The sequence below is a fragment of the Zophobas morio genome, unplaced genomic scaffold (assembly GCF_036711695.1).
Source record: "Zophobas morio isolate AGI-343-1 ecotype UQ-CSIRO unplaced genomic scaffold, CSIRO_AGI_Zmor_V1 ptg000008l, whole genome shotgun sequence".
Taxonomy (NCBI): domain Eukaryota; kingdom Metazoa; phylum Arthropoda; class Insecta; order Coleoptera; family Tenebrionidae; genus Zophobas; species Zophobas morio.
In genome coordinates, this window is record NW_026972113.1 from 2,814,899 (window position 1) to 2,836,977 (window position 22,079).

General features: G+C 35.1%; 1 protein-coding gene across 6 annotated transcripts in view; it reads left to right on the top strand.

Annotated features, from left to right (window-relative positions):
* Bru3 (bruno 3) overlaps positions 1–22,079 on the top strand; it is a 388,759-nt gene that overhangs the window by 62,332 nt on the left and 304,348 nt on the right. For 4 of the 6 annotated variants that reach the window (XM_064050301.1, XM_064050304.1, XM_064050309.1 and 1 more), the window contains exon 2: positions 7,785–7,867. In XM_064050301.1, the coding sequence (XP_063906371.1) occupies positions 7,785–7,867 (83 nt within the window). Of the gene's footprint in view, positions 1–7,784; positions 7,868–12,953; positions 13,121–22,079 lie in introns of those variants that run through there. The other 2 variants (XM_064050302.1, XM_064050305.1) reach the window with 2 other exon arrangements.

Consider the following 22,079-nt stretch of genomic DNA (forward strand, 5'->3'; position numbering starts at 1 on the left):
CTCTACAAGAAATAAAATGTACGTTTTTGAGTATGGTGTTGTTCAAAGAATGTCACGATTATTCAGAAAAAACAAGCCAAAAATTAAGCCCCACTCAGAAGCTTTTACATTTTTAAATAGAGAGGGGTGTATTCTCACCTTTTCGAGAAAGTAAACATAGATAATACACAATGTGAGAGAAAAAGAGAAAAAAAAAACACGAAAGGGATGCCTCACGCCAACGATAAACTGTTACTATACCCTGCCTTACGTTTTTTTAAAAAATTTGGACATGATAGATGATATTTCTAATATGTATACATACAAAATTTGACAACAATCGGTCCAGCAGTTTCGGAGATTACGTGCCTAATAAAACTGGATACAGACACCAGGGAAAATGTAGTTTTTACTAGACACACTAGTCTTGGAAGGTAATTTCGTGCAATATTTAAAGAAAATATTTTCTTAAACTGCTTCGTACACTTCAATAGTGTAGAAGTGGATTCTTTGTATTCGGACCTCTATCGAGTTGGTGTTGACTCAGGTTTAGAATAGTTACAATAAGTTTTCTGTTTGTTGATCTTACTGGTGACTTGTATCTGCTCAGCTCTCGTATTATCTTTTATCAGCCTCCGAGTCAGGATCAATAATACTTGAAAACTCCCGTTTTTGTGTTTGATTATAGTCTCAAAAAGTTTTAATCTTAACTTATGGAAAAAATTTTCCTCTTTGGCGCCTTGTCTGTGTTTACTTAATAATAACAGATTTCCGCCATAAATCTCCCTTATTGGCATGTTTTCAATTTTTTGCCCTCTCACGAGCTATATTTTTTCTGTCAAAAATTTGGTAAGACCCATCCTTGGCCTAAGCTCGCAAAAAACTTGTCAATAGTAGATTATGTCGGGATTTGCGTACGCACGAATCCTCTTAACTACTTCCCACTCCTCGCCGACTTCCCGAGAAATTTATTATTCCCCTCAAACAACTCTCCTCTAATATCTCTACTTAGCCAAAGTTCGCTAACTCGAACATATCGGAGTCAGTTTTAATATTAGCAAAAAATGACGGGCTGCGATGTCGGCCTTGGCTAGAACCGCTAACAACTAAATCGCATTACAGAAACACGATAGCTAAGTTATAAAGTCGATATAACATAGTTTGGGGGCCTCGGGCATCGGTTAAGAGCCGAGTCACGTGCCCTCACTTGAGATACAAAAGGAGGACGGCGCCACCTCCAAGAATATTCCGCGCTTGGACCTCGCCACCAAACGGACAAAGGATCAGACGCTTAACTACACAATCAAAATGCTGACCCGCTCAGGAATTCCGAATGCTTACCTCCTCTTCCGACATTTTTTGATCAATAGCGCTCGCATTGTTTTGCCGTTTTAGGGTCACACTTCGGCGCTTTGATGAATTTGGGAACGTCAACCGAAGTGGAAGGTTGGAGGTTAAGGATCACAGAGATTGGATCTAGCTGCAGTGTCGATGCAGGTCTTAACTTCTCCGACTATTACCATATCGCAGACGTTCCTTCAAAAATTATGTGCTTGTTCCACATACGCGGACCAGAATCAAAGCCACGACGATAATACATGTACATATGAAACTTCACGTGCATGTACGCATTGTCGTTAGCATAACCGAGCGAATTTGAATGAGATAAATACCGCGTTTATGCATCGGCTATACGCCACAATGGTGCCGAATGAAGTATGCAGAGAATTTATGGTAGAATTTGAAATTTGTTCCCGGATGTAACCTCTTATCAGGATGTAATAAACTACACATGAGTCGTATGCGTCCTGCGTCCGCATTTAGCGACATGTTATAACAAGACAAAGGTTGAAGATTTATTTCATTCCGCCTAGCATTTCACGCAAGCGGCAGCTGCAAACCACCTTTTTAATGTCACAGTCTTGCATTAGTAATGGCTAATGGGTGGCGTGTGATAGGGTCAGAAATTGATCGGACGTCGAGACTTGGGTCCAGGTTAACTGGAATTAACACTCAAATTGTGCAAGAACATCTGTTTCGAGTGTCTAATTTCCTACTAGTTTCTTTTTTACAACTACAACTTATCTATCGCAAAAGTTGCGCAAGTTTTTTATTACTTTAGGAACGTTTCGTACTTGACAGATCATTCATCCATGTCGACTGCCTCCTCAATTCGAAAGTTGTTACGTCATATCATTAAAACCATTTTGGATTTCGGTAGCTCCATCTAGTGACTTGCACATCCCACTTAAACCATTCTCTAGCCCTTCATAGTGTCCCCGGTGGCCACGTCTCATTCATATTTTGCGGTTTCTACAACATGCTTATGTAAATGCTACAAATTATTCAGGAATTCTACATTTGCGGCGAATTTGTATCAGATAACGCACTAATATCATAAATATTCATCGAGCGACTCTATAACTTGCTTTTTCCCAAGCTTGCTTTTCAATGGAGCAAAATAGTACGTTTTTCATTGTTGCGTTCGTTCTATTGAAAAGTTCGTATTGATTGATCTAAACAAAACCGGGCGACAATATGACTATATTTTGCTTTAAGTGACGGAAAATGTGTCGAATTCAATCAATTGTAATTTCGGAATTCAAAACATTACACCTTTTGTTCTCCGTATCGTGAAATCGCGGGAATTTCGTGCGTGTTATCATTGCCTCCGTCGACCGAGCTTTTTGTAAATGAAAGCACAGTGAAATCATTTTTGATAGCGTCGTAAGTCATTAATAATTCTGTTCGTTTGAGTGAATAACGATCGGGGATAGATTAGGGTAGATAGTAATATGTTTTGAGCGAGTCGGGCTTTCGGTAACACCGATGTTTTGGAATGGTTTACCGACTTCTTTTGTGTTGGTGTTGTGATTAAAAATCAAGGCGGATTCATAAACCGCGAGTACTTTAAACATACACTGACTTGAATGGTCGATAGTTTACAGCGTCGACCATGTTAAGGGTCGGCGTTACGCCTGTAAGGAGTTCACTTGTTTCGCTCTTATTTGTTTCTCGAGGAAAGAATCGATAAATTGCATTAAAGGATCCAATTCAACTCCAACTGTTCTGCAAGAACTTTACGTAGTTTGGTCTCAAACACTGAAACCTAACTTTCTATATTTTCTTGACGAAGTTCAAGACCACTTCTACATTCGACTATTTTTCTTCAAATCAGGTGCAGTCGTTATTTTCGTCCGTAGCTTGAACGATTAATGCCCTATGTCCATTGCTAATGTGACACGAAAAAGCTTTCGGGATCAAGAGAATTAAACTTTTATATCACAATTAGGGCTCATAAATTAGTTTTATATTCGCACATTATCCCTATAAATTGCTAATTCCAACATTCGATTCGTTTCGTTCGTATGGCGCCGGAGCTTTCCTCGTTCACTCGATCCTGGTAAAAGTTCATATTTTGATTTTATTGTTAGTGGAGTGGTTGGAGGAATTTAAGGAAGCCGAAACCAAAATAGGTGCTCAACGTTATATAGAATAACAATGCCTTAAGATAACTACGTTCGAGTTTGAATTGGGGGTATTCTAAAAGGTACACAAAAGCTGCATGGGAATTTTCTCCTGTAAAGTAACTTTAACGTCACTTATCGCACATAATAATTCTTAAACTTGGAGCAGAGGAACGGCCTGAAAAGGCTTGATAATAATAGCAGATTAATATCGGGGTTTTTGTTCGTATAAAAATTCGGTTTGGCGAACAAGGAGTCAGTTAATTAATACAGGTGGAGATCGGCTTTCTTTAGACTATTTTTCTAGAGTTAATATTTGCCGAAGCCAATTTTTGTTCAGTGAACTCCAAAATATGGTGTGTTATTGACAATTCGAGATGGGTAAAATTATTTACTATGGTTAATTTAATTTAGGGAGGGTTTTCAGTCAACGTCAGTTTTGTTTACAAAGGTCAAAGGATTATTTATTTGCTGAACCAAAGACTGATGATAAACCCATCCAAAACGCGCGCTCTCCACCCAAATATAATACCAACAGCGTTTACAGTAAACTAGTGTGACGCGTATAAATTATCGTCACGCCAGTCGACGTGTGCCATAGAAAACGCACCTCCTCTATCGAATAGTTGTAAATGGAAGCTATAATTAAAAAGCACCCCAACCTCCAATCATGCTGTAGTTCCTCATTAGTTTGCTGTGTTGACGGTGAAAGGTGAGCTTGTACTTAAGGGCCAGATCAATCATCCCTTTAACAGCAGGATATCTTTTTATCGCGGCATGTGAATAGCTTCAAGTGGAGAGATGTCGTGTTCAGCGTGCTCTATTTAAGTAAAATAAGATAATGATATTATAGATATGTGATAATGGTGGCCCTTGTCTTTTGTTCAACACGCAAAAGCTGCGAATAATTACGAGGCGAGCGGAGTGTAGACGAACGGTCACGAAAGTGTCATTCGTTTATGTCGTCGGTGCACTGGGGTGTTGTGTAAGGAACAGGAAATTAAATTTATAATTTGTTTTGGTGTCGATGTTTTCGTAGAGGACCGTGATAAAAGCAAAACGTTCAAATGCAAACCGCTCAAAAACAGTCTGGGTTAGCTGTTGTATTTGTAACTGAAACAACAGCACACTTTTTATGATTATACATCGAAAGAATTCGACTATTAAGCAATCTTAAGTTGTGCGTATAAAAGATTGCATGTCAATTTGTCTTTGTTCTTTTCTATTTTGGACCGGTCTGCATTTAACCGATTTGTTTTTGCTCGGTCTGTTTACCTAAAGTTCGCATTCTACACTACTGCAACAAAACGATTTTACTTTTGTCCGGGTTTATTGTTTTATGTTCTTTCTGCAACTTTCGGTATTGGAAATGACATAACGTGAATGTGACGGATTTAGATCGGAAAATTCAGCGCTTTTGTGCCAGAAAGGGTACGTCTCATCCAAATTAACGCATCCGAACTGCTTATCTGTTTTTGTTGGCGTAAAGGTCGGAGATCTTGTTTCGATTAGAACCCGAACTTACCATTTAGTAAATCTTCAAACCTATGTAAACACATGTAGGAGCTGGCTGACCCTTTCAGTGAGTCATATCATTACGGAGGCGTCGAGTTAAACATTTTGATGGGATTTAGTGTTTGTTTTCGATTCATGACGATTTCGTTTACACGAAAAGACTTGTAGCGCTAACGCGGAATAATTTACAGAAATAATGCAATTTACGTGCCATGAAGATGTCGTTGAAATTTTTCTATTAGTGGATGTTAGCGTGCTAGTGTTCGTTGTAACGACTTACATGCTGAAAAACGCACGATGTTCGGCCCGATAACAAATGCTCGTGTGAAACGACAATCCACATTAATACCCCAACAGAAGTTATGTTGGACGATACTTGTTTTTGATGGGTTTTTAGTTCTACAAAAGAATCAGTTTGTTTGCCACCACGACAGCGTCTCGCTTTAAAACTATGTAGTATCTGGGATATGTAGACTGGCTTGACATCCAGTTGATTATTTTCATCACATGATTGCCACGTGATCCGAAACCGATAAGCGCCGCATCGAATTTGAAATTCAAATTTAGTTGAACTACAATTTTTATCTGCTGACGCTATTCAGACGAAATCATCTCCCAGCCAAAATTTAAAACAGAGCAATAGTGGACAAAACAGAACATGTAATCGTCAAAAGAAACATAATTCGTACTAATAAAAGACACACATGGATGAAAGGCTATCTTTCATCCATGTGTTATCTATCGCATTTCGGGATCGATAGCTTCGATCAAGGCGATCGAGTCTCCTCAGTTTTTTTCATGGTTTAGAATTTAGTCACTGCTAACCGCTCACTCTACAACTCAAGACAAAAAGAACAAATCGAAAAAAAATTTTGAATGTTTTTACAATGAAACGTTTTCAATTGCACGTCAATACAGTCATTATTTTTGGTTGCTACCCACCGCAGTTGTTGCGCCGAAAAATCGATCCCACCTCCTCCGGTAGGACGCAGGTGAACTTATCCCGTTTACATTAGCACATTAATGCAACGTGAGCAGATAAAGTTGTACGTAGCCTGGAGCAGGGACCAGGCTCTGCTTATCGTGCCTATTATCAGTTTACCGTGAGATGGTGCTCAGGAAGGATATCATTATCAGCTATACAAACCACTGTATTCAGATCGGCGCCACCCAGATAGACCTCTATTAGGAAAATTCGACGGTGTTATACAAAGGTTTCCTATTTTTGAACACGGGACGAAACACGGAGCTCACTTAATTTTCCTCGGCGAAGGGTTTTAATGGCGTCATGTCTAAATATTTGTCGACATAAATTGCAACGTTGTCGCAGATTTTAACGTCGCGTCGCGAACTTTCACCTCTTCCGAAATTTCTGAAACGAGGATCTGGGGTCTCTTCGGGAGGCCCTTACCGACGTGAGGGGTTTGTCATTTGCAAGATTGTTTAAAGGGGCGCCGCGGTAGCGAATAATCTTGGTCAAAAAGTTCGTCAAGTGAGAATTAGATGTTTTGAGGTATACATACAGTTATATTTACGACTATGTCGCTTGTTATTTGAGGGAAAGGGACAGCTGTAATGGTCACATTATACACGTATATATTTTGTCATAGGACACTCTTTCTATATTCATTTTTTGACAAATTACATGATCTCTATGCATGTAATGATGTTTTACGCATTATTACAAAATGGTTCACTATCTCGAACGTTAATCTTCTCAAGAAGGCTGAAATGAAGCCCTTCGAGCAGCTCGTCACTCGTCTCCCACAACACCTCGAATGGCAGCATCGTGACATCACTCAGTAATCCCTGAACAACTCAATTTGAATTATTTTATGGGCGCGATGCAACGATTTGGAAAGAAAAATGCATCACTCACTAAAATTATGTGTAAATTATATAATGTGAATTGTTTAACACGCTCTGTTTTATTACGAAATTGTCGTTAAAAGGCACTCTATATTGTCCGCCCACTTATGACTAATAAATTGATTATTATATGCCATTATGAATTATTGTCGATATAAATGGTCTTGTTTTAACATCTATAAACTAATAGCACATTTTCACAGAATGAAAGCACCGAATTAGAGATAAGTTTGCCACGATTTCATTCTGTGAATTGAAACATTGGCGTTGGCAGAATTTGAATATCCTTAGTCTTATTGAAAACGGTTACCGGTAATTGGACAAGCGGATACGTCTCGGTCTAAAAACGAAAAAAACTTTCCAAGAAACGAGACGAAATCAATTACTTTGAACTTAGTACGGAAAATGTGCTCTCACATAAATAATTCACATGTTTTATTCCTGTAGTTAGAAGTTTCCGGGAGAATACTTCGCATACATTTATGTCGTTCTCGAGGAAAATAAAAAGCAGTCTAGCTATTTACGTTACTTTTCCCACATTTATAAAAAATTCAGCTACAACTCCGTGAATGCAAAAATACTGCATCGATTTTTTTCCTAATTGCGCACTCACAACTTCGTGAATGCAAAAATACTTGATCGATTTTTTTTACTTAATTGCGCAGTCGTAATAAATTTTTCTCTTTACGGAAGCTTTAAAGAGTCGCTACCGACACTGCTGGAATTATTTGTGTCAGGTCCACGTCCTGCAAGCATGCAACTTTTTAATCCGTACTCGCCGAGCCGCCAACAAAAGAATTCTCTCCCGAAAAAAGAGTCCGACCGCAATTAAATGGAATTATGACCCCCTGCTATCCCGTTAGAAATTAATTTAAAAACTTCCCAGTTGGAATTGTATGCATATTTGTGTGTTATTAGCGAGCACGTGCATGAAAAGGTCCGTTGTGATTGCAGGTTGCGCATTCCTGACGTACTTCAGCCCGGAGAGCGCCCTCAACGCCCAGAACGCTCTGCATGAGAAACATACGTTGCCAGGGGTAAGTGAACCAGTGGCGGCTGGTCAAGAACCAAGCCGTCTGTGTATTTTACTATGTGTATAGCTTACGATACACCGAATAAACAGCACGCGCGTCCAAAAAAAATAATAATAAAAATTAAGACGATAAATATTTAAAATTTATTAAAAAAGTTATTAAGTCATGTTAAATTATTATTATTAATTAATGTGGAACAAAGAAATTTTCGTAATGCACGTTTTCGGAAGACGTTGCTTTCCGGCCAGCGGCCGACCTGGCGCTTCGGGCTCGAGCCGCCTCTGAAGTTATCCATGCTCATTACCCACCTGCGCCGCTTTATTCCCCTCACTTTTTACCCCAACGGCTCCCTCTTCGACTTTATGGGAGAAGATGGATGGGGCGAACTACTCGGCAAAGCCTTTCTATTTTATTAGACGGTTTATACATGTGTTTCTTTCGTTCCATGTTAGGCTTAACGACCCAGAAATTTGTCTTTTTCTTTTTAAAATGGTCCGTAAAAAAACATTATTTTCGTGTTATTCGGCCTCTTCAGAACTCGGGGACGATTTTAACACGACGACGAATAAAGGACGACGTCGTATTTTTTCTTATTACGTAATTTCGGTTGTTCATATGTGTTATGATTATTGCGCGCACAAAAACCATGTTTATGGCTATGTCCTCGAGGACAATGCCGGGTCATAAATATAATTGACGCGAGCTTAAGGCTGTGCTGTGACCACAATCACCACACAAGCTCGCATGCTTTGGCACTTCGGCTCCACGTTTACGTCACTGTCGTAAAAGATTCAGGGAGTTTTTTGACGAAGTAGCGACGTTATCTCGAACGTATCGGTAACTCTTTGGTAATTGAGACTACCTTAAGTAGATTAATACAGTTTTTTATACAATTTAGATGAAAAAGTTATGTTTCACAATATATTTGCAGAGATAACCGACGGAAAAATGGCCTCTCAACAACATGTGTAACTTAAAGTGTTTATGTTTATACATCGGGAGAGTGTCCCGCTTACGGGTGACTTTCTAAATTCAGAAGAGTTGTGTTTGATGAAATCCGATTGCCTAAAATATGTTTTTATTGATCATTTAATGTCGAAATAAATAGCCTTGAACCCGCCTCTGTCATTTTATTAGGTAATTTCTAAGTAATAGTTCAAGCTGGCAAGGTAATATCCAAATAGTAATAATGCTATGACACGCTATCTGTATATTATGCGTGTGCAAGTAGATCTGCTTCTGTTTATTTAACAAAAAGCGGTAGCTTTTGTCATTCAAGTACTTGAATTATGTTTTATCACCATAATTTATCACCATAAATTCTCTATAGTGTTAGAACAGGAAAGAAAAAAAACAAGTGATAATTTCATGTTGGAATTATCGTTGTTTGTTCAAGTTTAGCCGGTATTGATTAATGGGGTTGATGAGGTGTTGCGTAAATGAATCTATTACTGTCTTAACGAGGCTTTATTTTATTCAAAACTGCTTTTTCATTGCCAAAAAATACTATCTCGCCCCACACTAATCAAATTTATCTACTCAAAAATTAGTTTACTTATGCAGAATGGCTTATTTCTGTTCCAGGAATGATTTATAGCGTCAGATAGCGTTATCAAAAAATTTGCGTGCACACCATACGTTATCCCGTCTCAAAATAACTTCACCATGTAAATCTGGTAGCGCAATGATTCATCGAAAACAACACCAAAAACTGCATCACAATTTTTATGGAATCTTCTCGCGAACACGTGCACAAAAAATCCCATCCGAAAATAATCCTGGAAATAAACAAGCGAACTTGATTACGTTCCTGAAGAAAATTCAATTATTTTCGTTGTTCATAAATCACATTTATGACAATAACATACCCAACAGTTGAATAATCCGCGCCGGGAAGGCATGTTTAAGCAATTTTAGATCGGACCAAAATCAGGTGAACGATTAAACAGGAAACAGAGGCGATGGCTATTTCCGGATGCTATTTCTTCGGATTTGTTCGTCAGCCACTAGAAAAGCGATATTTCACTATCGACTCTTTTTTTTGCGAATTCGTTAGAGGGTGAAGTTTTGATCGTAAACTGCTTGTCCAGCTGCCGCATTAAATTATCTTTATGTCTTCCTTTTGTGTCCCAAATATTTAGGGAATTAATCCTGCGGACACCAGGGAATGTGTTTTATTGCGGCGATAATAACGAGTTTTGGAATGACGATGCTATTTTTGCGATGAGAGCGTTTTTTTAGGAAATAATTCAATTCGAAGGGTTGGGCCGGGACGATTTCATTAAGAAAACGATTTTTTGAGAGGCTGGTCTGAGAACAAAAGGCATAATCCTATTGTAGCTTTCTGGGGAAGATGAAAGATTTCACACGACGAGAAACGTCGGTTTGCTGCGGTGATTCGTAGTTTCGGAATGTGGCAGTGCTGCTAAATGCAGATATCAGATGTGTTAAAGTAACTGAGAAAGTAATAGTTCGCAAGAAAATTATTCACTCTAGCGGGTTAAAATCTGACCAAAAATATTTCAATTTTTGATTCCACGGTTGTCCCCGACATTTATTTTTTTTATGTTTCATTACAAATTGTCAAATAACAAACATCTAAACGTAGCAAAGTAACAATCTCGACGAATGGTTAATTTTATTTTTTCTTGACGTTTCGTGGTTCCTAGAACTGCCTAATCAACGTTTTATGCGGTTCTGGTACATTTTTCTAAAACCAAAATGAAGAAAAATTGAAAAATCGAAAAACTAGAAAATCCAGAAATTGATAAATTCCCAAAATTGAAGTGGCGAAAAATTGAGAAATTGAAAACCTGCAAAATCAAGAAATCTAAAAAAAGAAAAGTCGAAACATTTTTTAAAACAAAAAACTGAGATATCAAGTAATCGAATAAAAAATCGTAAAATCGGAAAATGTAAAATTTACAATTTCTAAGAAATCGGGAAATTGAACAATTTTAAACTAAAATGACGAAAAATTGAAAAAAAGAAACATCAACAAACGAATTATCCAAAAGTTAATAAATCGAAAAATCGAGAAATTGAAAAATCGAAAAATTCAGAAATTGAAAAATCGAAAAAAAAACATCGAAAAACTCACAAAAATAAAATTTAAAAATTCGAAAAACTGAAAAATTGAAATTATTGAAGAACTGAAAAATCGAGAAATCGAAAAATCTATAATTTCAAAAATTGAAAAATTAAAATATCGAAGAATATGAAGGGTAAAAAAAATGAAAAATCCAGAGATCGAAAAATGGAAATATCAAAAAGTGGAAAAATGGAAGAATCGAAATATGTATCTATTGGAAAATCCCAAAATTGAAAAAACGAACAAAAATTGAAGATTTGAAAAATTAAAACATACGGAAACATTGATAAATTGAAAAATTGATAAATCGGAAAATGTAAAATTTAAAATACAAAAAGCGCCAAAGTCGAACAACTGAAAAACCGAGAAATCAAAAAATGCAAAATTTAAATGATCGAAAAGCTGAAAAATCGGAAAATCAAAAAATTTATAATTTCAAAAATTGAAAAATCAAAATATCGAAGAATATGACAAGTAAAAAAATGAAAAATCAAGAAAGCGAAAAATGGAAATATCAAAAAGTGGAAAATTCGAAAAATCGAAATATGTATTGAAAATCCCAAATGAAAAATCGAAGAAAAATTGAAGATTCGAAAAAAAGGAAAATTCCAAAACTGAAACATCGGTAAATTGAGAAATCGGAAAATTGAAAAATCGGAAAATCGAAGATTTAAAAAATTGAAGACTTGAAAAATAAGAAACTCTAAAAATAGGAAAATTGAAAAATAGCACTTCGAAAAATTGAAAGATCCAGCTATCGAAACATCAAAAAATTAAAAAATCGGAAAATGTAAAATTTAAAATACAAAAAGCGCCAAAGTCGAGAAACTGAAAAACCCAGAAATCAAAAAATGCAAAATTTAAATGTTCGAAAAACCGAAAAGTCAAAATGTCGAAGAATATGACAAGTAAAAAAATGAAAAATCAAGAAATCGAAAAATGGAAAAATCAAAAAGTGGAAAATTGGAAGAATCGAAATATGTATTGAAAATCCCAAATGAAAAATCGAAGAAAAATTGAAGATTCGAAAAAAAGAAAAATTCCAAAACTGAAACATCGGTAAATTGAGAAATCGAAAAATTGAGGAATCGAAAAATAAAAAACCCGTAAAATTGAAGAATTGAAAAATAGAACTTAGAAAAATCGAAAGATCCACCAATCGAAACATCAAAAATTAAAACATCGAAAAATTGAAAAACTTGTCGAAAATTGAAAAAACAATAAGCGGAAGCAATTTGGGAAATGAAAACAAAGCGCAAGTTGTACATTCTAAAAAACGACCTACATAATTTGGTGACATAATAGAGATAAAAAAATCACATGGTATAAATAAACCTTTAACATTAGCTCCATGTAAATTTGAAAGTAATGAAGCGGGATTTTTTATGACATCATCTTCGTTTTTACAACTTTCGTGAGAGCATTAAGTTACCCTCGAAATTTCGATCTACTCGTTTTGACACTGTAATAAATCGCCAACTAAGAGAAAGACATATGGAAGAGTTAAATCTGTACTTGCGTATTCTGCAATCTGTAAAAGTGTGCGAAAACAAAATGGAATTGATGTTCGTCAAAATGAACTACCGCTCAGGAAATAGAAACACCTGAAAATAAAATTTCCGGATATTAATAGGAAGAAATGTATCCAAAGCGACAGCACGCCGTGGAACCGAAAATTATACAATCGTCGAAAATGAAGACGTGCACTTTCCCGAACAATTCCACTTCCGTCACCTGAAAATGAACTCATGCTTTCCCGCTAACATTCCTGCGAACCTGTCGCATAAAATTTTTCCTCCTGCGAGCGTTCCGTTCCGCTAATAAATATCCCCTCGTCGTTTTCAGCGTATCCGTTGCTAGCGGGCCGACCTTTCAGCGTATTTCAGGTTGTGCGCACATGAAAATCGCGGCGTGGCCTGAAGTTGGGTTATGCTTTACTTCAGACGCGGTAACATAAACAAACATGTCCGCTTTAAACCAAAAAACTAACCGACTTTAGTTCATGTGTGTTCCCCGTGGCCGTTCGAGGAGTTGTGTCGGCGTGTGCGATCGAATCGTCGGAGAATCGGGGTGATTTTGCCCTTGTGGTGCTTTCTGGGGAGCCTGCCATGGATTACGACGTGCTCGTTTTTCCCGAACTTTTGGCCTACTATGACACCAGTCTGGTCAGTAGTAATGTAATTTAGTGCGCTGATAATTGCGAGAGCTGGACAGGCAGGTTTTGCATTGTTCTGCTGTGGTTTTTGTGCCGTTCATCAATTTTGTTCGGTGTAACGGTGCGTTATGTTGTAAAGCCGTTACGGCTGTAATAGGAATTCGAATAATTAAAGTTTGTTTGGATGGGTCTAGTTGTGTTAGTGTAAGCTGATTATATTCTGAGCGGTTTACAATAACATTTGCTTAGGGCCAAATTGTCGGTAATGGCTAAACGGAAAATACCACAGGACGGGTCTGATTTTTATTCAATGAAATCCCACTCGGTCTAAATGCAAACTTCATTTTCCGAACGCTATTTTTAGGACGGATTCGTCTTTTATTGTGTTGTATTTTAAACAGTGTAAATAATGGCCAGCCCTTGTTGATCGCTCCGTGGACTTGGTTAAAAGTGATTAATTCTTTCTGGCACTCTTGCAACATTTATTACATTGGATAATTTTAAAAATGACTCTTTCGCTACACCGAGTCTTATGCGTCGGAAATTTTTCTTAAAAAACTAACAGCCAACCAAGTTAAATCCAAAAGCGATTTTTTATTTGCTATATATACGAGGGTACGAGGGTAGATTGATAAATACTAATTCCAATAAAAAAAATAAAATATTTAGTATGAGCTATGATTAGCTATGATTTGAAGGATCGGGATGAAGACGAAAAGGAAAAAATGTAAAAAAACTGAACTGTTGCCCAAATGAACTGTATTTGTTTTCTATAAAAACGAAATAAGTGGGTTAAATTGTTTTTTTTTTTCATTTTTTGGAGTTGTCTAATCGTGTTGGGACTAGACGGAAAATACAATTAATTTATTTAGTGATAAGACGTATTTAACATTGATTCTGAGGATTAAGCATTTATGACACGAGCTTTTTCTGTTTACTTTTGTTGTTTAAAATAATTTGGGAGACGGGAGTTTGTTCGGTTACAAGCTGTTTTCATCTCCTTACTAAGCTACGTCTATTGTTGTCAGAAATTTAAACAATGGATTCGGTTTTAACGAGGTTTTAATGTCATTCGCAAATTATAAACGTAATGACATTAAATAAGAGCGACGTCATTAAATTTTCGTTAAAAAAGACCAAATCCAAAATTTGTCTGAACCCCCACCTACAATGTGATGACGTCAAGTCAAAAGTTTCACAGTAAATCCTACTTAAATTCCCATATGGTTTATCAGTCCGCCCTAATTACTTATCTTAGATGTCTAAATTTTAATTTTAAAATGCAAAAAATATGCACTATGGCTCTATATTTTTTCTCTATCAGTGTGTGAATGTTTTTATATACATTAAAAATTTACAAACATCAGCGAACCAAAATAAAACAGGTATATAGTTGCAATGAAGTTATGATTCATACGACACGTGTGTACAGTGGGATTTATAAACTTGCTGTTGACGTACAAGTTCCCGAAAAAAATTAGTCCCGCCCACCCGCCCTATCTCAATTGTAATGATTTTTTTTTATTCGTCGTGAGCTAAGAAGGCGGGGCTTAACTGCAAAATCCTTATTCATCCACGAGAAATTAAAAACATACCCGCCCCGATCTCAATTCTCAATTGTGATGCATTTTTCATTAGTTGTCAGAATGAGGGGCAAAAATATAATATCTTTTCCTTGGAAGCAAATTTTCTATCATTTGTGGTATGCGATTCATTACTAAAATCAAGCGGTTAATTAAAATAAGGAAATTAAGGACCGGTTTATAGTAAGTGAATTAAACGTTTAATTTGAATTAAAATTTAATTCACGCATCTGAGGATCTGAGTGGTGGAATTTGATCACGTGATCGATTAATTGCGTGATGAAATTAAGGCTTCTCTCAACGTGGTCTTGGGTTGTTACAGTTGGAAAATACTAATGTTCAATTGTTCGTTATTTTGAATTTTCTGGGTTTTTCGATTTTCCAATTTTTTGATGTTTTGATTTTTTAATTTCTCGATTTTGCAATTCTTTGATTCTTGAATTTTTCGATTATTCAATTCGTTTTTTTTTAATGTCAGATCTTTCGGCTTCTCGACTTCTGGGTTTTTCAGTGTTAAAATTTATCGACTTTTCGATTTTTCAACTTTTCGGCACTTCCATTTTGGGAATTTTTTCGTTTTTGTATTTTTCAGTTTTTTGATATTTTAATTTTAGATTTTTCGGTTCTTCGATTCCTCGAATTTTTGACTTTTCGATTTCTCGATTTCTCGATCTTTTGATGTTTCGACTTCTCGATGTTTCAATTTTTCGATTTTCCAATTTTTTGATGTTTTTATTTTTCAGTTTTCAATTATTTGATTCTTGAATTTTTCGATTATTCAGTTCGTTTTTTTTTTAATGTCAGATCTTTCGACTTCTCGACTTCTGGGTTTTTCAATGTTAAAATTTATCGACTTTCCGATTTTTCAACTTTTCGGCACTTCCATTTTGGGAATTTTTTCGTTTTTGTATTTTTCAGTTTTTTGATATTTTAATTTTAGAGTTTTCGGTTCATCGATTCCTCGAATTTTCGACTTTTCGATTTCTCGATTTCTCAATCTTTTGATGTTTCGATTTCTCGACTTTTCAGTTTTTGGATTTTCCAAATTTTTTGATGTTTTGATTTTCAGTTTCTGGATTTTTCAATTCTTTGATTCTTGAATTTTTCGATTATTCAATTCGTTTTTTTTTTTATTTTAGATCTTTCGACTTCTCGATTTCTCGTTTTTTGATTTTTCAATTTTCAATTTTACGATTTTTGAGTTTTTTTAAATTCCCAATTTTCGATTTTTCGAATTTTCCATTTCTCGACCTCTGGGCTTTTCAATGTTAAAATTTATCGATTTTTCGATTTTTAAATTTTTTCAGCACTTCCACTTTCGGAATTTTTTCGTTTCTGTATTTTTCAGTTTATTGATACTTTAATTTTAGATTTTTCGGTTTATCGTTTCCTCGAATTTTCGACTTTTCGATTTCTCGATTTCTCGATCTTTTGATGTTTCGATTTCTCGATATTTCAATTTTTCGATCTTCCAATTTTTTGATGTTTTTATTTTTCAGTTTCCCGATTTTTCAATTCTTTGATTCTTGAATTTTTCGATTATTCAATTCGTTTTTTTTTTAATTTCAGATCTTTTGACTTCTCGATTTCTCGTTTTTTGATTTTTCAATTTTTTCATTTTACGATTTTTGAAATTTTTTTAATTTCCATTTTCGATTTTTCGAATTTTCCATTTTTCTACTTCTGGATTTTTCAATGTTAAAATTTATCGACTTTTCGATTTTTCAACTTTTCGGGACTTCCATTTTGGGATTTTTTTCATTTCTGTATTTTTCAGTTTTTTGATATGTTAATTTTAGATTTTTCGGTTTATCGACTCCTTGAATTTTCGGTTTTTCGATTTCTCGACGTTTCAATTTTTCGACTTTTCCGCCTTTCGATATTGCAAATTTTCAATTTTCGAAATTTCGAATTTTCTATTTTTGAATTTATCAGGTTTTTGGTCTTTCGATGTTCGAATTTTTTAAATTTCGACCTGACCTGATCTGACTTGTTAAATTTTCGATTTTTTAGTATTCGAATTTTCAATTTACTTCCTTTTTGATTTTTCGACTTTCAGTTTTTCATTTCTTCGATTTTTCAAACATCCGAATTTTCACATTCTCGAATTTTCAATTTTTTTACTTTTCGATTTTGAGTTTTTCCGTTCTTTGATTTTTAATTCGAAAAATTGAAAAATCGAAAACATCCAAAATCTGGATAATTCGATAAAATCGAAAAATGATGAAACTGAAAAACTGATAAATTTAAAAACCAAAATATTGAAACATCGAAAAACCAAAAAATCCAAATACGAGAAATCAAGAAATCGAAAAATCTAAAATTTAAGAAACCAAAAAATTGAAACATCAAAAACCGAAAAATGAATAAACAAGAAATTGAAGAATCATAATAAATGAAAAATCCCAAAAATTGATCAATCGCTAAAACGAAAAATTGCAAAATCCCAACATTAAAAAAGAAAAACTGGGATATCGAAAAATTGGAAAATCGAGAAATCGAAAAGTCGATGAAGAATAGAAAATATGAAAATGGAAAAATCGAAAGGTAGAGAAATGGGAAAAACAAAATATCCAAAAATCTAAGAGTTAAAAAAAGATCGAGAAGTCGAAAAATCGAAAAGCCGAAAAATTGAGCAGTCGAGGAAAAGGCAAAATATAAAATCGAAAAATCAATTGATAGAAAATTTAGAAACACCAAAAACTGATACATTAAAAAATCGAAAAATTTAAAAATCGACAAATTGAAGATTCCAAAATTAGAAAATCCTAAAACTCAAATATCGAAAAATTTTAAAATCTAAGGAAAATTGGAGGATAGAAAGCGGAAAAATCTCAAAACTAGAACATTGAAAAACTGAGATAGGGGAAAATTAAAAAATCGAGAAATCAAAAAGTCGAGAAACAATTGAAAATATCAAAATCGAAAAAAAAACATGGAAAAAAAAACATGGAAAATTGAGCAATCGAGAAATGGGAAATTCAAAATATCGAAAAGTCAAAACTTCTAATAGTTGAAAAATCGAAGAATCGAAAAGTCAAAAAGTCAAAAAATCGAAAAACCGATTGATAGAAAATTAGAAAATTTAGAAACATCAAACACTGGAATATTAAACAATCAAAAAATTTAAAAAATCGGGAAATTGAAGAATCGAAAAATTTAAAAATCGAAAAATAAAACAACCAACAAATGAAAAATTGAAAAAATCGAGAAATTTAATAATCGAAACCCAAAAATTGAAAAATTGATCAATCCATAAATCAAAAAACTTACCATGCTTACAATAACTTCAAAACGTCTACAAGATTTTAAAGTTTTCAGTTTTGCAATTCTTAATTTAATCGATAAAATAAATTGACTCAGTCACACACACACACACACATTTTAAGATTTATTCAGCAATACTTTGAGGTGACGTCATAAATTCTTTAGGGGGATCAGCAAATGAGAGAACGGGTGGGTGGGCGGGGCTAAGTTTAACTTTTTCCTTCAGAATCTTTTATAAGCAAGAAATAACAACCCCGCCCACCCACCCTCTATTTCCTTATGGGGTACGTAATTGCCACAATCAGTTTTTTCTTATCAAATACTACACTGCACCAATCCAAGTTGATATACGTATCCTTACCAAATTTTTATGAGAACCCTTGTACGTTTTTCCAAGAACATGTATATCAATTTTTATAGACGTAGTTTAATACTATAACAACAATATTGTATTCGTGATATATTTTTTTACATTGTATAGGATTTATTGGCAACATTTTGAGATGACGTCATCAATTTTTATGGGGGTCGTAAACGGGTAAATTTTGATTATTGATTCCTATAACCTTCAAACCTTTGCAAGGTTTCAGAGCATTCGCTTTTGCAATTTCAACATTAAATTGTTAACTGTTATCCAATTTAATAAACGGAAACGAGAGACCTATGTTTTCGTACTCTAGGGGTCATGAAACGTCGAAAAAACGTAAAAACATCGGGTTGCCCGATGTTCGGGAAGTAAAAATCACACGGTATAAACAATGAGAGCTTGTGACGCAAGACAATCTGGTGACAATGTGTAGTGCGTGCATGTAAATAATTAAAAAATATAAAAACACGGACTGTATAAACACACATTTAATTATTATTACATGTGGTGCTTTTTAGGACTTTCTGAATTGCCCTCGTATTAAAAAATACATAGTTTGTAATCGAGGAGAAATTGTGCCTTATGGCTCGTTCTATTACATGCTATTGCTCTCATAATTCCGTTTTTATTGTATTCTTAAGTAGAATTTCTTAACAATTCGATTGTTAAAGCGATGTACACAATCTTTATAGCTTTCGAATGTTCCACGTGTTTTACTTATTCTATACATTAACGTAGAATAATAAACTCGGTATCAGATTCCACCATTCGTGCAAAAATTAATTAAGAAGGTGCTATTTTCAGGGCATGACTCGCCTTTTACGATGTTTAATTTCAGGAACACAGAGTTTATTCTAAAAATTATCAGAATGATTCAAAAGTATAACAAATTATCCACGCGAACCTTATCATTCTTAGCGAGTACAATTTAAATTCGTCCGTCTCTGTTTAATTCATTATAACCTGATTTCGCGGCTCTTGAGGTTCAACTAGCGCCACAAATAGAACAAAAATGTCTGGAAATTGTAAGCCGTGAATAATGTTGTGCATATTTATAGTTGGAAGTTAGAAGTAATAAGTGAGAGCACCGAAATGATCTGGAAACCTCTTTAGATTTCGGTTGTGATTTCGCGATTAAATTTTTATCGTTCGATTTAAACACGCAATAAAAAGCACGATTCTAAAAGTTGCCCCCTTTAATGGAGTTAACATAAAACGCGAATGAGCTGAATATTCGATACTCTTAGCATGGAGTCAGGAGTATTCAACTCAACAAGCTTATGATCCTCCAAGATCCGAAAAATTCTCGCCTCATCAGAATTTTATTATCCTGTAGCTTTTTATATCGGCACTCTAAAATTGAATTCGGACATTAATTTTATTATGGCTGTGTGCTTTTTGATAAATGACGCAATCCACACGAGCACTCCTCGAAACTTCCAAAGTGAAACGTTTCGAGGTGTCGGCCATGCCTCATCCGAGGAGCAATAATGGCCATCTGCTGTGTTATCATAATACAAGTACAATATTATCTGAATTTATTCCGGTAATGCAGACGCGCGAGCGCCCAGGAGTTATTTTCGACAGGCCATAACTTTCCTCCGGTCATAAATAAGACCACTGGAAAGAAAGAATTGTGGCTTCGGCTTTTACGAATCATTTTACATCGGATTTAATGGTTTTAAGAGACTCCCCGATCCTGTACTCTCGAATTTAATTTCCACGATTTTGCCGATTCATTGAATGCATTTGCTTCGGATGCGTTTTAACCGGAATTCCCTGAAACAACAGTAACCGTTGCAAGTTCGCCGAAGGCAAACTTTCAACCGTAAAGTGAAACGTTAACTTCGCAGACGCTTCAAGAGAACTTTGCTAAGTGTGAAGAGCTCGTATGAAAGCTTAATATTCTGTGAGATATAAATAAGACACCGTAACTGCATCAGAGTGACAAAAATGGATGAGATTAGACCCGGTGCAATTTTATCTGCGAGCTGAATGAGCGGTGAAACAAGTTTTCATGAAAGTCGAAATTGCGGGAGATATACTAGTCTAAGTAACTTTGTGACTTCGGCGATAGATGCCCGGAAAACTTGAGTAATACTCTGTTAAAGGATTGGAAGTTTGAAAGCAGCCGAAAGTTCCGAATGGTCTCGAACCTTTTATGACGTTTTCAAGCTTTGCGACAAATTAATTCTCCTAGTTTATTTTTGCAAAAAGAGATATACGTGTTTAAACTCGAACCGGTTCGTGCTCGCTGAAATCCACGAATGTCTGAAAAACAGCTGTAATTCTTTCCACATTTTTTTTCGATTTGCAAAACACCAAACTTCAAACCAATAATTTTTTCATCGTGCGAATCATCTGGGATTCTTGCGTATTTTTACAGCATAAACGGGCCAGGAGGAATTCTATATTAACGAGTGTTGCAGAGTGGACACGTCACAGCCGTCAAATACGAATGGGAAAATATAAGCAGAGAGGAGTATTCGAGAATATTTAATATGCGGTGATCTGTACAAAATTTATCGTTATTTCAACTCACTCTGTCTACAATATAAATGAACCTATTTAAAGAGACAAAGGTTTTCCGAAACGACATCAACTTCTTGGTTTCAAACAGACTAGAGTTTGTTTTCTATTAAATCAGAATTTTGAAATTTGGAACGATTAATTAATGTATAAAATGTTTATAAAATTATCATTCAGGCTTTCTACGTGCTTAATCGTCGTATTTTTTCGATATATAAACATAAATAATTGAAATTAAACATGCACTGATACTATTATTTTTGCCGTTGAATCTGCTTTAAATACATTTCATATTGTCCGCACTGGTGCTGACCGCGGTCCCTTGGTATTTGCATCTCCACGACGCAGGAACTGCGGGGGTGTAATTTGCACCACTGGTTTTGATTTTATAGAAGTTACCATCAAATAAAAATCGCAAATTCAAATTTTATACTTTTTCAATAACTGTCGACCAATTTTTCAAAAACATCAACTAACTTTACTATTTCAAATTATTTGTCTGTATTTATTGTCATAATCTTCCTGCTGCTTTTATATGTATTTTCGACATTCTTAATTTATGCAAAAACACATCCAGTTTCTCTGAGTGGAAAATCTTTCGTTTTCCATTATTCTCCACTATTTATTGGGGTTTGAAAAACAATTCCAACCACTTAAAAAAATCGTATAACGTCCTACTTGAGAAAAGAAGGTCTTCCAAAAAAAACTAAAAATAAGATAACGCTAAAACTATATTGATTTTTATCGTTTTTTCTATTAATTTGATATTTAAAGAAGAAATTTACAAAGTGGTGCCTTGTAGTATTGTATACGGATGTTGTTTGGGTATTATTAATACTGTTATTATTTTCAATTTTTTACAAGATTAATAGGGGCAAAATCAGTTTTATCTTAATAAATACCAAGTACTAGCCCCGCCCACCCGCCCTCTATTTATTCAGAGGATATGTGATTTGCCAAAATAAGACTTATCTTAGCAAGTACAGCGCCCCCCTCCCCCACTCGCCCTTTATTTTCTCAGAGGGTAGTACTTGCTATTACTTAGTAAGATAAGTCTTATTTTGGCAAATGACATATCCTCTGAGAAAATAGGGTTGGGTGGGTGGGGCTAGTACTTGCTCAGATAAGACTGATTTTGGCAAATGCCATACTGTCTGAGAAAATAGGGGGCGGGTGGGCGGGGCTAGCCCTTGCTAAGATAAGACTGATCTTACCGCTTTTAA